This window comes from Candoia aspera, chromosome 4, assembly GCF_035149785.1.
Source record: "Candoia aspera isolate rCanAsp1 chromosome 4, rCanAsp1.hap2, whole genome shotgun sequence".
NCBI lineage: Eukaryota > Metazoa > Chordata > Lepidosauria > Squamata > Boidae > Candoia > Candoia aspera.
In genome coordinates this window covers 75,646,278-75,663,095 of record NC_086156.1, presented here as the reverse complement: position 1 = coordinate 75,663,095, position 16,818 = coordinate 75,646,278, and the positions used below count along the sequence as shown (strand labels likewise).

Here is a 16,818-nt window from a genome sequence, read left to right as displayed (position 1 = left end):
GAGTGGGTGCACTGCATACCTCATCCATTAAGCAATATCATCTGATGGTTCCTAAGAAGTGCATTTTCTCTGTCACATGCCTGCTCTTGGGAATAGCATCTCCAGGTTGGCACCACCCCAACTCTGCAAGCTTTCAGAGTTTCTTTAAAAAGAAACTCTTTTTCTCCAAGCTCTGGGACAGGTTGGTAATGTGCCGATTTGATGCGTATTTTTTGCTTTGGCTGTGATATGTTTTTGGCCCATATGTGAAGTTTCTTTTCTGTTCATTTTGTCTGCTTTTTCAGGTACTTCTTTTAATTGTATGGGTTGAGTCAGTGTTGAGTCGGGGTGACATTTGAAATTGAAATTATAAAGAAATATAAATACAATTGATCTGAACAGCACCATTTGCATAATGATGACATTATGCAAATGGTGTAAATGGCAGCAAATGAAATCAAATTTAATGGACTATTTTGGATCCAATCTACTTGTCAGGTTATGTCAGGGATGGAAATCCCACTACTAGGAATTGAACCACATAAAATCTAATACTGTATAACTATAATAGTTGCATGTATGATGAGTCCCAATAAGGGCAAAACCAGTCATCCACTGCCTCTTGATGGTCAAGTAATATGTAAAGTCACAGGAATATATACAGAAATAGTTCCCCCTCTTGGATGTTGGAGTCATGGAACCTCCAGTATGAAGGTGTGACCTAAGATAACAGCTCTACAAACAAAAAAGCTGTATACCACTCATAGACTGTTCAAGCACTTTCGGAAACCATCTGAATCCATTTGCTGCCTAAGTTGGACCATTTTAACATGTCTTCCACCCTGCAGAAGTTTATAGCAGTCCCAATTTAAACCTGATCAAAGAGAGATCTAGGCATGGCAACTAATCCTCAACTTTCGGATTACCAACTACAGGTGAATAGAAAATCAAATTCTGTTCATTGCCTGCTGTATATATGGGGCCTGATATCAACTGGGTCAAGTGTGTGATTGTCATATCCGACATGATATCCTGAGCCATTCCTGTCTGGGTGACCTCAGTGTGGACACTGAAGTCCTCTGAAGAAGTTTAGAGTAGTCCATTGCCCTGGTTAGCCCAGGAAGAGGCAGTGTCATGCAGCAGGGTGGATGATATCCTAACTATCCTTACACTAACTGGGCCAGCCAGACACAACAGGAAACACTCAGAATTGGCAGACTTTTGGTTTGAGCTTCTGGTCAGTAGATGGCATTTCTATAGACTATGACCAATACATTCTTAAGGATTTTGTGCTTTGTTTTTATTATGTAATATGATGCTAAAAAATGCATAGGAATGTTTTAGTAGTAATATATGCATGCAAATGAATAATTCACTGTGAATTGCAGCCACCCTTGTAAAAATTGCTGCAGACACCCATGTTAAATTTAGGCCTAATGTGTTGCAGACTTAGTCTGTGTTGTTACTTTACAATTGAGTATGTTAGATGGACCCAGACAATTAAGTTAATTGAGTAAATTATGTTTAAGTTAGCCATGGGTAAGCATGGTTATAAATGAAAACACTGACTGGATGTTTAGCATGTCAACCCATAATGTGATTTGTTTGGTTTAGACTTAGCATGATATGCAAACCCAGCCATTGTTGTTTGTAAAATCTGGCTTGCTTTATCCCTCATGCTAAACTATTATTATCTAGTCATGCTTTGTTGAAAAAACTGAAGCTGGCTGGGTTTGCACACCCTGTTTAGCAAAAGTTAAACAGTTTTTGACTTAGTACAATGCAAGAACCCAGTTGCTCTCATTCAGTGTACAACAGAATACATTTTTGAAAGACAATTTGAGTTCTTAGGAAAAAAGGCAAGATTGAAAAAGATATCATTAGTAATAAAATGAGGGGAAGGCCAAATAAGGCTCTCCGGCAGAGTCAGCCAGTGAAACACACACACACATCTGTTGATCAAACAGCTTGCAGTCAACTATTCCACTGGGAAAGTGTCAGAAAGTAAATCCAGAGCTTGAAAGGAATCTGTGGCATTTGCACTTGTAGGCTTGCCTATAAAAAGACACACTTTGTCCCCCTTGAGTATAGGGGCAGGTTGGACGACATAGCTGTGTGGTTCTTTCCGGATAATCCCTTTAAAACAAAACAAACAAACAAACAAAAAAAAAAGCATTTCCATTTCAGTTAGCGTTTTCTACAGCCTTCCCAGCTCAGGTGTGCAAAAGCCACCTGCATTCTCTATCAGAGGACACCAAGCCAGGCCAGGCCTCTGTGGATGACAAAGGACAGTTGTTGAGTGAGAGGGAGGCTGCTTTTTTGGAGCGCCTTCCTTTTATAGTAAACAGCAGTTGTCTTCGCAATCTGCCCACCCCTCGGGGGTGAGACCCACAGCTGAGTATATAAGCTGTGGATGCAAGCATCGCCTTTTGTTCCCCGCGGCCCCTGGGGTTCTTCATCCTGGCACTTCGGCGAGAAATCCGGACTCATGCCTCCTAAGAAGCCTGATCCCAAGAAGGAAGCCCCCAAGGCAGCTCCGGCTCCCGCTGCTGCCCCAGCTCCAGAGCCCCCTAAAGAACCCGCCTTTGACCCCAAAAGCGTGACTGTAAGTAGGCACCTCCACTGCTCTGTCTCAGCCTCTGCCCATCGGCTGCCCTCAGAAGTGTCTGACAGCAATGCCTATAACCCCCAGATAGCAATCCCAGAGAAGATTATGGATGTCAAGATCCAACAAGGAGCCAGTTTGGTCTAGGGGTTAAGGCTCTAGGCTAGAAACCAGGAGGCTGTGAGTTCTAGTCCTGCCTCAGGCAAGAAAGTCAGCTGGGTGACCTTGGGCCAGTCCCTCTCTCTCAGCCCAACTCACCTCACAGGGTTGTTGTTGTGGGGAAAATAGGAGGAGGGAGGAGTATTTGGTATGTTCACCACCTTGAGTTATTTATAAAAATGATAAAGGCAGGATAGAAAATAAATAAAATAAACACATCTGGAGGGCACCAGGTTGGGGAAGCATAGCTATTCAGTATCTTTCTTTGAAGACGGAATGCAAGGCTGCGCTCAGATTCCCACTTCTGCCACTGACACATCCAATGGCCCGGAGCAGGCACCAAGTTCACCCGTAGTTCCCCAGCCCAGTGAATTTAAATGGTGGAAGATGCCACATTTCCCTCAGCTACTTTGAAATGTAGCCTGCCAGACTCCCATTTCCTTCCATGTCCAGCATCAGGTAACATAAATTATTCATTGACGTTTTCATTAAATGATGTGACCCACAATGAAGAGAGTTATTTTGGAAATCAGCTTTGGCTCAGTGAATGTAAATATATTTTGCAGAAACTGAGGTGGTAGCTCAAGTTAATTGTGACTTTTAACTTTTCAGGTGCTTGTTAAAACTAAGGAAATGTTTCTTAGGTTTTGAAAGTTTTGACAAAATTTGTAGTTAACCTGAGATTAATTGTAGAACCATTTCCATTCTATACATTATGGTTTGAATGAATGGATAGTATATTTGTTCATTTTCTTAGTCTAGAAACAGTTGAAAATGTTGAGGATTGTTTCATTTCCCATGATATAGTCATATATTTCTTTTCTGCGTTATCTTTGTGGTTGAATAGATTCTGCATGTTTTGTTGGAAATAGACTGTATGTTCGTGAAATAAATATCAGTCTCCTTTCCACTTTGTTTTCAACTCCTTGAAAAAAACCATCTCCATCTAGCTTTGTGTTTTTTTCCAAACACTGAAAATCTGTCTATTTGGGGACTTTTAAAAGTTTAGTATAGATTCCTTCTGTGATATTGCATTATTAATTCTGAAGGCCTATAAGAGGTGGTTACTGTACAAAAATTGGTTTTACTTTGAGACAAATTAGTTTATAAGTGTATGCATAAAGTATAGACAGTGTTTTTTCCATGTCATAAGCAGCTGTTATACTATATGATGCATGCTACAAAGCAGTAGCACTTTCAATAGCCAGTTTGGTCTAGTGGTTAAGGCAATGGGCTAGAAACCAAGCGACTGAGAGTTCTAGTCCCGCCTTAGGCATGAAAGCTGGCTGGGTGACCCTGCGCCAGTCACTCTTTCAGCCCAACCCACCTCACAGGGTGGTTGTTGTGGGGAAAATAAGAGGAGGAAGGAGTATTTGGTATGTTCGCCGCCTTGAGTTATTTATAAAGAAATAATAAAGGTGGGATAGAAAATAAATAAATAAAATAGGGAGACTGTGCTTGCCTCTCTTCAGTAAACCAAGGGTCAGTGAGCCACAGCTTCATGTGCAGCCACAGCCTCTGACCAATAAGGAGCAAGCCCAGTCACCAGGTACAGAGAAGCAGCTGTAACAAGTGTGGGGTGCTTGAGCACTTGACTTAGAATTAGATGAAAGAGCTGAATCTGCCACATGGCCCATCCTGTACTCCCTCTAGGACATTTGGGGCACAGGAAAAGACATTGTCCAATCATCCATATTAAAATGATATTCTACCGTTCCTATTCTCTATCTGGAATAGAGAGAGTTCTGCTCACATACCAAGCATAACTGCATCAATGACCGCACAAAGAAATCATCCAAACTTTGAAACCTGGCATTTCAAAGTCAGGCCATTTACCCTCTGTGTACCCAATGTATCGGGTAACTTCAGGGGCATCCACAGGAGGGCAGGAGGGAGGGATCAAAAAAAGATGGCAACCACACAATCAAATCCCTGCCCTTTTTTGAGGTGCGTTGTGTGTGATGCACATTAAAAAGGGGTAGGGCCTCAGTCATATGGTCACAGTTGCCTTCTTGACTTTTCTGACTCCCTATCCATGCTATAGATATACAATAGACATCCCTAGCACCTAATTTTCCTGACTCAACAAAATATACTCCAGGTATAATCTCATAGAATTGTAGTGAATTTTGGAGATAATGAACATCAGAATTGAAAGGACTTGAACACATAAAGAAAGATATAGTAGGTTTGCACAAACACAGGCTGAGTATTTCATTCTTTCCCAAATAACACACTTTCCAATCTTGAACTTCTTCAATATGTTGGATTACACTGACATCATCCCTTTTCTCTATGAATTTTCACATGGAAAAGATGGGGGTGGGAGTGTCAAATAATGGACATCACAACTTTCTAAATTTCTTTCCTAATGGCTATGGAACTCCCCTTGAACCCCTGGGCTCCATTTTCATTTTACAGGTAGAAACTTCCTTTGATAACATTTGTAGAGGATGTCTCCATAGTCCAACCCATGGCATAGAAAGCACATTACAAATTATAATAATAATAATAATCTATAATTTATGGCATGGTTTCAGAATTTCAGCTGATATGTAAACCTAGCTAAAGAAAAGTAGATGAGATGAGATAAAAATAGCAAGACATGGATTTTTTTTTTTTTGAAGTTCTTTATCTTTCAGAAGAAGAGAGGGCTTGTCCTGTTCGGCCCTACTTGTCTTATTGTCAGTGCTGAATATAGTAACTAGGTCCATACATCATACTATGGTATGTTTAATCGTGGTTTGGCAAATAAACCACAATTGGCTGGATTTGCACAGATTCCAGGGACTGGATTTACACCCAAACTAAACAAGCTGCATTATAGCTTAGCATGTTGCATGAAACAGGCCAATATATCTGCCAAATGTAAGCAGAAGCCAAATGGTGTCACTGAAACTGCATAGAATCATAACATTATAGAATGGGAAGGGCCCACTTGGGCCACTGAGTCCAGCCTGTGGCTCAGTAGGAGAATTTAAAGTAAAGCACTCCAGGCCTAGCCTCTGCTTGAACATTTCCAGACAGATGGAGATTATCATCCTCTGGAGAATTGGTTCCACCATCAAACTGCTCTTTATTCTGTGACCTGCACTCTACAATCCTACAGAATAATCTTTCCCTTTTTCTGTGTGACATTAGTTCAGGTATTTGTTAAGTTCTGTCATTTTCCCCCTCTATCTTTTCTTTTCAAGACTAAACCTTCCTAGTTCCTTCAATATTTCTTCATAGAACTATTTTCCTAATCCTCTTGTGATACTCTTTGCCTTCTCTGAACCTGTTCCACATTCTCTGAATCCTTCTTAAAGCGTGTTGCTGAACTGAACACAACCAAGTTATGGGCTGATCAGCACAGAAGGATGATTTGGAATTTATGTTGATTCTGTTGATACAGTTAAAACTGCATTTGCCTCTTTTCTAACCACATTCTTGTTGATTCGTATTCAGTTTGTAATTAATTAGTATTCCAAGATCTTTTTCACAGTACTATTACCAAGTCAGGTATCCCCTAGCCCAGGGTTTCTCAACCAGGGTTCCATGGAACCCTAGGGTTCCATGAGAGGTCACTAGGGCTTCCCTGGGCGATCATGATTTATTTAAAAAATTATTTCAAATTTGGGCAACTTCTCATTAAAGAGGTAAGTTTCATTATTTATAGTTTAAGAACACTGTTAATACATATATACAGGCCTACTCATGAAACAAATTTAATAATTTTTTAACTTCTGGCCTATATTTGAGCCTGAATGTGCAGGGATTCCCCAAGGCCTGGAAAATATTTCAGGGGTTCCTCCAGAGTCAAAAGGTTGAGAAAGGCTGCCCTAGCCTATGTATGTTCAGCTGATTTCTGTTTCCTAAGTGAAGAACTTTGCATTTGTCTCTATTAAATTTCATTTAAAAATGAAATGACATTTAAACCTTAAATTTAAAGTTTTGTTATTCTCAGCCCATTTCTCTACCCTACCTAGGTGCACCATTAACCTAAAACTCTACATAGTAAGCCACCTTTTCACCTTTCAATCTTACAATTTGGCATTAAAATACTGAATGTAAAAAAGGAGAGGTGCATTACCTACAGTAAAAAAAAAAAAAAGAGAGTCCATCTAGTCCTGGATCCTGTTTCCAACAATGCTCAAATGTCAGGAAAAAGCATATGCAGAAGGTGTCAACTTGTTTTCCATTGTTTAACCATAGTACTTGTTATTTAGAGGCATACTTCCTCTTAATCTATAGGTTGCAGTAAGCAACTCTAAATAACAGCTAGGGACAGATGTTGAACTATGTAACACATGCAAAAGATAATGTGATTCTTGCTATCATTTGCTTTCCATTGCTTTCCACGGCCACTCAAAGCAAACCCCAGAAAAGCTTGGTCCCTCTAGTTATCATGCAGGCCAGGCAAAAAAACTTTTTCCATTCCTCTCCTTTGATATTGGCACATTCTTGCAAGATAAGTCTTGGAGTTGAATTATTAATAGCTTCAGAACAGAATGGAAATGGTTTGAACCTTGTCCATGGAAAGATGCCTTATGTCAATACATGTATATAAGCACGATCACAAATAATGATACATAAACATGGTAAATCATAATAACTTGGCTTGGATCACTCATTGCCCTAGGCCACATTGTGGTTTGTTTGATTTATTGTTGTGTGAATTCAGCCAGTTGTTGTTGATGTACCTCAGCTCCTCTGGTTAGGGCTTGCTGTGAGTTTAAGACCTCACATTTTCAGTAAATGTGATCAATTAACACTAACAACCTATAATTAAGTCAGAGTTACTTATGTGCTGAAATCTGCACATTTTAGAATAGTCCTATCAAATGTGGAATTCAAAGCATGCACACAAAATGCTTATGTGAGGAAAAAGGCATATAAATATGTAAGCATGCACATGTTGCTTGCAAAGGATGCAAACAGAGGCGCCAGAACTGGATGATGTGCTGGTTAAGGATTGGAATGGGATTGTGGAGATCCAGTTCAAGTCTGTACTGGACATTCACTGGGTACTTTTGAACCAGTTGCTATTTCGTAGCCCTGTTTGTTTATTTATTTTATCAAATTTGTCACCGCCCATCTCCTCCCACCAGAGGGACTCTGGGTGGTTGCATTGCAGTAATAAACATTGCAATAATAAAAAATGTGGAGACACAACTGGAGCATCTGATGGAAATAATCTAACAAGTAATATGAGGGAGAAATCATCTGCAAAAAATGCATGTCCGAAGAAAGGAACATACAAAAATGTATACATTAGGAGAAATGTTCATGAAAATGAATAGTATTTTTTAAAACTGATGTAGGAATGGACAGGAACAAACTTGATTAAGAAACAAAAATTGACATACTGTATTTCCCCAACTCAAAATGACAACATGATTACATTTCCTTCAGCCCTCGATGAGGTCAATTGGGAGAACTAGGACAATAAATGAAGAAGTAGAAGTTGCCAGGAGATACTATCAGAAAATAAGGAGATCTTTTAATAATGGGACTGCAAGAAAAACTTGCAATGGCGGAGTGCTCCTTTTCATTCTTCCAGTCAGCCACATTCTCTTCCCGGATACTCCAAGCTATTTCTGCTCCGAACCCAGCTTTCTATCTTTCATCCAACAATCAGCATTCTGTTGAGTTCTTATTGGGCTGTTTGTGAGTCACACTTTAGTTTTAACTTGCCCCTCTTTTTGGTGCCTCTGAAAACCTTGTAGGTTTTCTCCCAAAATTCGGTGTAAGTGGTAGTACTGATGCATGACCATTGGCACCAGAGAGCTGATGAAGTGCAACACAGGACGGAACTTTCCTGTCCAGATTTTCAGTAAACTGACCATTATCTTTTGCAAGGTAACCAACTCCCCTTTCTGAGTTTTTATCCTCTCCCATCAGGCAGCGACTATTTCCATGCTAGTGAACATGCTCGGTTCTCACTGTGCTATTTTGGCTCTCTCTTAAGACCTAACCTTCTACAAAATAATTATAAAATGGATGATTTTGTAGAAAAAATTACCTTCTACAAAAATTCTGAAAGTATTTTCTACAAAACAGTCCATATTTAGATAATGTTCCTTCATACCTTGTTCTAATCCAGCATATTTTTAATAATGAGTTATTAAACAAGCCAAATAACCTTGGTTTGCCTATAATTGGAGGGGGGTTTCTCACCTCAAACCAATCAACCACATTATAGTTTATTCTGGTGTTCTTTCATGTCAGCAGGAAAAAAAGCCTTCATATGTAAAAAGTATACATAGATTGGCTTTTAGACGAGCTAATGTGTGTACAGTTTAATGCACTTTACACAGAGCTCCTGCAGATATGTGCTGAATGTGTTAATGTCTACATGAAGCCAGTGCCATTTAAGTGACATGGGGTGGGGGTGGAGCTTAAATGGAGCACTGGGGTTGAATGCTCAGGCTTTAAGAATGTCTCAGCAGGGCTTATCACTTAAAGGAAGGTGTGAGCTCTGACACACATACTGTACAGGTGTGTGCCTGTAAGTTTGTGTGTGTGTGATTTCATGGCTAGATTATGAAAAACAACTAGAAACCTAGTAATGTTATCTGAGCTATAATAAAACTTACAAGAATTTAAAAACTCCAGCCTCTCTTTATGAGTAGATGAATATTTTACTCTATGGAATCATTACTGATTATATGTTTAGCATCGTCATGTGGTACTTCATAAAAGCAACAAATAAACTCTACTGTCTGACAGATGTTACAAGCAAAGTTTCAGAGTGAGAGAGATAACAGAAGGAAGGGGGTATGGTTCAGGTAGATTCTGAACAACAGGGGATACTTCAGCCAGTTAGGGAAGAAAGGGTCATGAGAAATTTGAAGAAGACATGTCTTTTGGCTGGGATGTCTAACATGAGAATAATTATATCATCCACTCTTTTCATGCTGTACCAATTTCATGCAACTTGTATTCATTTTAGTTTGACACATATGACTGAATTCTCACATCATCCCAAGACATAGTTTGCTTAAGTATGGTTTATTGAATAAACCACAGCTGACTAGGTTTGAGCAATATGTTAAGTCCAAACTATATAAACTCTGTGTGAACTTACCTACAGAATCCAACCTGAGAAATGCACCAAAATCTAAAAGTATAGTTACTACTCATTTACTTCTCCTCTCTAGAGTGCATGACCAGATTTAAGGTTAGTGAATGCAATTATATAGTCTTGTTTGTACATGTAGTACAAAGCCTGTAGACACCTCAAATTATTCAAATAATTGATTAATTTTGATTATGTGCTATCATATCAGTGTCAACTCTTAGCAACACATAGATTTTCTCCATGATGATCTGTCTCTAACCCGGTCTTTCAGATCTTCCAATGGTGCACTCATTGCCAACCTTAATATACATGCTTAGAGATGGAATTGACCCAAGTTGAGTCAGACTGTAAGAATAACATAGGAATAGCAAATAATTAATAGTTATCCCTTCCCCTTTCTCTCCCACAGATTGAATTCAGTGCTGATCAGATTGAAGGTAAGTAAAAATAGGTTAAAAACTCTATTTGTATGTATGCTACTATTTATTTTCCCATGTTTTATTGAATAAATCATCATTACTTGGGTTCACAAGATACACTAAACCATAAACCATGAAAGCCATTAAATTCAACAGAACTTATGTTACTCATGATAATTATGTTGGTATCTGAATCTAATACATTGGCTGCATTCACACAGTCCATTAACCAAGAATTTTACTTATGGTTTTATAAACAAATTAGAATGGCTTGTTTTGCATATAAGTCACATTTTAGTTTAGCATGTTGTATGAACCAAATCAAAGTCCCTATGTAATACCTTCTGCCCATAAGCTGGGTACCACCTGATGGCTATTGAATAGGCAACTATATTATCTACAGTATATATAGAAATTTCACAATATTTATAGACCTATCTCTATGAGAAGTTTCAACCTGCATTTTTGAGCACTAGCAATTCCCCTTTTTTCAGGGGAAAAGATATGCTACAGCACAGCCTTTTGCAACCTAGAGAAGGTTTCGATCATATTTTACTTCAGGTAGCATGGCCAATGACTCTGCCATCTACAAATTATGGGAATTATTGATTAAGCACATCTCAAAGGCACCAGCTTGAGGAAGGCAGAAAAACTGCAGTGGTAGGCCTGAACTTCAGACCTGAAGTTCAACCCAGTTTACAAACTCTTTGGGATATTATTGTGATGTCACTGATGACATTCCCCACATATGACAGTGCTGATAACAAGCCAACCCCACTATTGCTGTGGCTCAAGGATTTCTGTAGGGTTTAAGACAATGCCTCTTGAGCTTCCATTTGTCTGAGGTTGCACACTGGCACAGAGCTCTTGCAGTCTTTCAACAGTGGAGATACAATCATGAAAAAGGTGGTGTTGGAGATCCAGAAAAAAGTAGATCATGCCTCAGAGGCAGTGAAGGTCATTGATGGTAAAATCTCAGCCTTGAATTCACGGATGGACATGCTGGAAGAGCAACTTCACAGCCTGGCCCAGTCAGTTGCTGCAACTGGCTGTATAACTGAGTATGAACAAGCAAAGGTGCAAGCATGCGGAGAAGATTTGGATGGTCCAGTTGGAGACAACAAACACCTCAGTTGCCACATGAAACAGATCAAGAAACAGATGCAACTGCATACTCTCAAGATCTGTGGTTTGCCTGAGAAAGAAGAAGGCCACAACTTGGTAGCTTTCATAGAAAAATGGTTGCCACATATTCTGAAACTAGGAGGCCCTTCCATCGTGGTGGAAAAAGCCTATCGACTACCTTGGAAAACAGAGAAGTCAAATGCAGATCAGCACAGCAGGATTGTTCTTGTTCAGCTTGCAGAATTAAAGGATAAAAATAGGATTATGCAACAAGTTGAGAAGCTAAAAACTATCACATACAAAAATAAAATAATTCTGATTTTTCCAGAAATATCCATCCCTGGAGGTAAGATGCTGGGCTACAATTGAAACTGAACATTTCAGAAGGAAGGAACCACAGTTTTCTCTAATGCCACTGACTAGGACCCAGATAGTTATACTTTGAGTATGACCTTTGAAATCAATGGGACTTAAGTTAATCATCCCCACTAAATTCAATGGGGTGTACTTCTGAATCCATATTGAATGTGCTATTAATTAGGTTTCAGTTCAATTGCTTCACTTCGCTCTTTTCTTTTCTTTTCAGATAGCCATACAAAAGAATATAAGCCTCCTGCAATTTTAAATAAAACAGATTCAAAACATAGGATAATTTATTTTGGAATTATCTAAGTCGAGATAGATTTAACATGATTTAATAACCAAAAAGCCAATAAGTATGATTCCTTTAAATGAAATGATAGCACAATAGTATAGAAATAGAAAAATTCTTGTAAATCATCATTCTGATCTGCTAACGTAAGATCTACAATGAAGAATGCATTGGCTTCCTGTTTTTGCTTGAATATCTCTTCAGAGGCAAGCAGGCTGTACAGTTTTTAGTATTAGGAATTCTCTTTTAAAGTTCAACTAAAAGCTTTTTTCCAGTAATTTCTACCCTCTGTTGTAATAAAGAACATGCCTGGCACAGCTTCTATATTACAACCTTTCAAATATTTGAAGAATATTATTAATGTTTATGTTAAAATATTTATTTTTAAGCATTTGTTTCCCTCCCCTTTCTTTATTATTCAAGACATTTGAAATGTTGAGCTTCCAAGAATGTGTCCATAGGACAGCAGCCCAAATCCCTGTCTGCCCAGCAATTTCTCACATGGTAAAGACACAAATTATTTCTGTTTGTTACATCATCTAGCTGTTATGCTTTCTTTTGACAGGTCAGATAAATATAACCTCCCCCAAACTCCCACATATAGATAAAAATAGGCCTCTGTCTCTGTTCTTTGAAATCCTTCCACATCTTGGTTGGGAAGGATCTCTACAACACTTTCTGCTGATGCAAAGAGCCAACCTGATTCTGTTTTTTGCACAGAGTTCAAGGAAGCATTCATGCTCTTTGACAGGACCCCAACTGGAGAGATGAAAATCACATACAGTCAGTGTGGAGATGTCATGCGTGCCCTGGGGCAGAACCCAACCAATGCAGAGGTCTTGAAAGTGCTAGGGAAACCAAAGCCAGAAGGTAAGTATGTACAGGATAGACTCAGCCCTTTTCATTTCCTATTCCAGAAGTTTCCTGCGTTCCTCAAAACTATACACCTGCATTTTCAGTAACTGATCTAGAAGCAATTGCCAAGCTTAATTCCTCTGAGCCTATGACAGATCTGTAATATATCCTTTCCAAGTTCAGATCTGTAGAGAGCATTTGCTCTAATCAGTTTCCAGGTTTCAGTGTCACAAGAAGCTATACTGATGAAATAGGGAAACATCCTTTGTAACTGAACACATGGAAGAGGTGTGTGTGTGTGAGTGTGTGTGTGTGTGTGTGTGTGTGAGAGAGAGAGAGAGAGAGAGAGAGAGAGAGATCCAACGTGATACTTCTTCAGGTGCCACCAGCTACATACTTTAGGATTATTGGAATTGTCTGTTGTGTATCGGAATCATTACCATTGGTATTTGTCATCATCAACATGTTCTTCTTTGTCAGAAATGAACACAAAGATGCTGGATTTTGAGACCTTCCTCCCAATGTTACAGCACATTGCCCGATCCAAGGACCAAGGGACTTTCGAGGATTTTGTGGAAGGACTGCGTGTCTTTGACAAGGAAGGAAATGGCACTGTCATGGGAGCTGAACTGCGTCATGTCCTTGCTACTTTAGGTACAGGAAGGAATTTAGTCAGTAGCATCTGTAGAATTTGTGACAAGAATTACGTTTTGGCAAGGTTTGACCTTTCAGAATAATTAACATATAGCCAATCTGCCTGCTGTCTTCCAAATCATCCATATGTTCATACATACTCTAGCATGTACTGTATACGCTATATAGCACATTGCTGTGATTAGTTCATGAGACCCACTTTGGTGTAGTGGTTAAGGCATCAGGCTAGAACCCGGGAGACCATGAGTTCTAGTCCTGCCTTCTGCACGAAGCCAGCTGGGTGACCTTGGACCAGTCTCCCTCTCTCAGCCCTAGGAAGGAGGCAGTGGCAAACCATTTCTGAAAAACCTTGCCAAGAAAACTGCAGGGACTTGTCCAGGCAGTCCCTGAGAACTGGACCCAATCGATCGGGGGGTGGGAAATGATTAGTTCAGACAGCAGATTAGAATTTAGAGTGGGCTATTTTCTGTGATGCTTACACATGTGCTGGGGGTGTCTTTGTAGTGATAATATGTTGTGGTTTTTGGAGCTGCCATTTTAAATTTCTTTCCAGCTGATTCTGTAAGATCAGTGCCTCCAACAGGATAAGCGGCCCAAGTGTGAAAGTGACTAAAGCATACCAATAATATACTGAAGGAGAAAATCCTGCCCTAAAAATCTCACAGTAAACGTACTTCTTGAGCATCAGCCTCTGAACTGTTCATGATCATGGGAGTATAGCAGCTCATATGGAGCCAGAAGGCATTTCTGTATTGCCTGCTTTACTAACTTCTTTCATCTCTGTCACCACTTCCATCCATATTTAAAACAAGCAGAACATCCATTTCCTGCAAGAATTTATTCTCTCATTTGGCAAATGCAATTCATTTGTGACTACAGACACTTCTGGGATGTTTTCTTTAAATTCAACTGCATTAGGAGCTACTTACCACAGGATGTGGTTGTATAACTGGAGGCTTCTGCTGTTCTAATGATCTGCCTATATCAGTTGTCCCTGACCTGGTGCCGTCCAGAATTCTTTTGTCCATGCTGGTTAGACATTCTGTGAATTATAATGCCAATAGATCTGGAAACTGCCAGGTTAAGAAAGACAGAACTAGATCTTATTTAATATTAATTATCAGATTTAATATTTAACTAGATCATATGTCATTGTTCTTAGTACTTCTCCTGAATTCAGAGATAAGTTCTGAAAATTAAACTCATTTGATTTCTACTTATAGGGGAGAAGATGACAGAGAGTGAAGTTGAACAATTAATGGCTGGCCAAGAAGATGCCAATGGCTGCATCAACTATGAAGGTAAGTGGATAAAACCCACTTAAAAACAAACAAAGAATCCGTTCATCTGTTAACTCAGGATACGTTTTACACTTGCTATTTACTGCTGGAGCTGTTGCTAAATTTTCCTAACACTAGAAAGTTTCCACTGCTATTTTACTTCTTTGAACTCTGAGTACAAAGCAGGAAGGGAATAGCAGTAAGTCATTCCCTGAAGAAATGGAACTGAAATAATATTGAAATGTTTGAGCTGCTGCTGTTATCGCTAGAATAAAAATTGGTATTGCAATCACATAGGTCTCCATGAATATGATTGAGTTGGCTTTCCACCCCATCTAGCTGCTTTCTGTTTGGGCCATAGGGACTACCCCAACTAGTGATACGATTGGAGTGGCATATTCCTATAGAAAGCAAATTTTATATTTAGGATCAAGAATACTTTTTCACCCACTCACCTGCACTATCCTTACAGAAGGGGTTGGCATCGTTCTGGTGATCAAAGGACAGACTTTGCCAGTGGGAGGGGGGGGGGAACAGAGGTTTATGGCTGTAAAGTAGAAGTTGCTACCTTATATGTGGGCAAGGCATAATTTGGGAGGTATTTTGAAGATTTCGTTTGCTTTTAAAATTTTGGTGTACCTATTTCAGCACTTATACTGCAGTTTTTACATGTTTTCCATCTGCAAATGGTGAAACTGAAGACCACAAAGCGGGTGGAGGAGAGAGAGCTATCTACAAAGTTTCTGCACAATTATTGTAATCCAGCCCAATCTGCAGATTCTGGGCAGCATACAGCACAGCAAGAAATATGGAACAAAAACAAACATTCAATCCTGGTTTAAAGCACAGTGGAACAGTGTTATTTTAACAGTTTTACAAAATGCCAGGAGAGTTGAATAAATTTATATTGAAATATATATACACAGAGAGAGAGAGAGAGAGACAGAGAGGAGACAGAGACAGAGAATATATTTATTTGAAGGCTCTACACTGACTGTAATGTGACTTAAAGGTAAAGGTAAAGGTTTCCCTCGACGTAAAGTCCAGTCGTGTCCGACTCTAGGGGGCGGTGCTCATCTCCGTTTCAAAGCCTTGGAGCCGGCGTTGTCATAGACACTTCCGGGTCATGTGGCCAGCATGACGACACGGAACGCCGTTACCTTCCCGCCGAAGCGGTACCTATTGATCTACTCACATTTGCATGTTTTCGAACTGCTAGGTGAGCAGGAGCTGGGACGAGCAACGGGAGCTCACCCCGCCGCGCGGTTTCGAACCGCCGACCTTCCGATCGGCAGCTCAGCGGTTTAACCCGCAGCGCCACCGCGTCCCAATGTGACTTACATTTGACTAAATCTGCAGAATATTTTTATGTAAAACAATCCCTTCTGATGATCTAGAGATTAACCTGGTGCTTCTTCTAAATTCCTGTTTTTCTTTTTCTTAGCTTTTGTCAAGCATATCATGTCTGGTTGAAGCTGGAATCTTTAAAGTGAGTCCTTTTCCAACTTTCCTTGTTTGGGCTGTTGCAGATGAAACCATGGAACTGAATGTGACTGCCAACAGTGAAAATACCAGATTGATTTCAGTGCTTTTAGTGGTAGAAAAATGACAAGTGTAAATAATGCAGATTCTATGCAGTACTGATAGTTCTCCCCTGCAATATTTCAGCAGGGCTCTGTATAGGATGATTAGGAAAAGAAACAACATGTTTTCTGATATACATTAACACTTTTCTTAGCCCTGAAAGTAGGTGTGGAAGATGATGCTAGTTTCAAGTGTTTTAACATTAGCAAGTCTCAAAATAGCAATGAGAAAAAAAATGAAGTTAAAAAAATAGAGAGTAATGTCATGGAAGATTCAGGATGTTGCAAAACCAATGATGATCTACAAATATGATTAAAATTAATACTAGGAAGAGAACTAAGAAGTAAAAAAACCAACTGAGCTATAAATAGACAGACAGATAGACACTGGGATTATCAAGATTCCTTAATAGGCATTTTTTGCTTGGCTTTCTTTTGCATTTT

General features: G+C 39.4%; 1 protein-coding gene across 1 annotated transcript; it reads left to right on the top strand.

Annotated features, from left to right (window-relative positions):
* Nucleotides 1-2,161: 2,161 nt before the first annotated feature.
* MYL4 (myosin light chain 4) lies at nucleotides 2,162-16,320 on the top strand. Its single transcript, XM_063301987.1, has 6 exons — nucleotides 2,162-2,584; nucleotides 10,216-10,243; nucleotides 12,723-12,872; nucleotides 13,338-13,511; nucleotides 14,735-14,812; nucleotides 16,236-16,320. Exons 1-6 carry the CDS (start codon nucleotides 2,393-2,395, stop codon nucleotides 16,262-16,264), a joined length of 651 nt encoding a protein of 216 aa, XP_063158057.1. The 5' UTR covers nucleotides 2,162-2,392; the 3' UTR covers nucleotides 16,265-16,320.
* The last annotated feature ends 498 nt before the right edge of the window (nucleotides 16,321-16,818 follow it).

What these genes read in the sequence shown, in the direction of transcription:
- MYL4 (XM_063301987.1), top strand. Translation starts at nt 2,393, where the DNA reads ATGCAAGCATCGCCTTTTGTTCCCCGCGGCCCCTGGGGTTCTTCATCC. An exon ending in CAGTGCTGATCAGATTGAAG is followed by an intron (nt 10,244 to 12,722) that starts GTAAGTAAAAAT and finishes TTTTTTGCACAG; the next exon opens with AGTTCAAGGAAGCATTCATG. An exon ending in AGGGAAACCAAAGCCAGAAG is followed by an intron (nt 12,873 to 13,337) that starts GTAAGTATGTAC and finishes CTTCTTTGTCAG; the next exon opens with AAATGAACACAAAGATGCTG.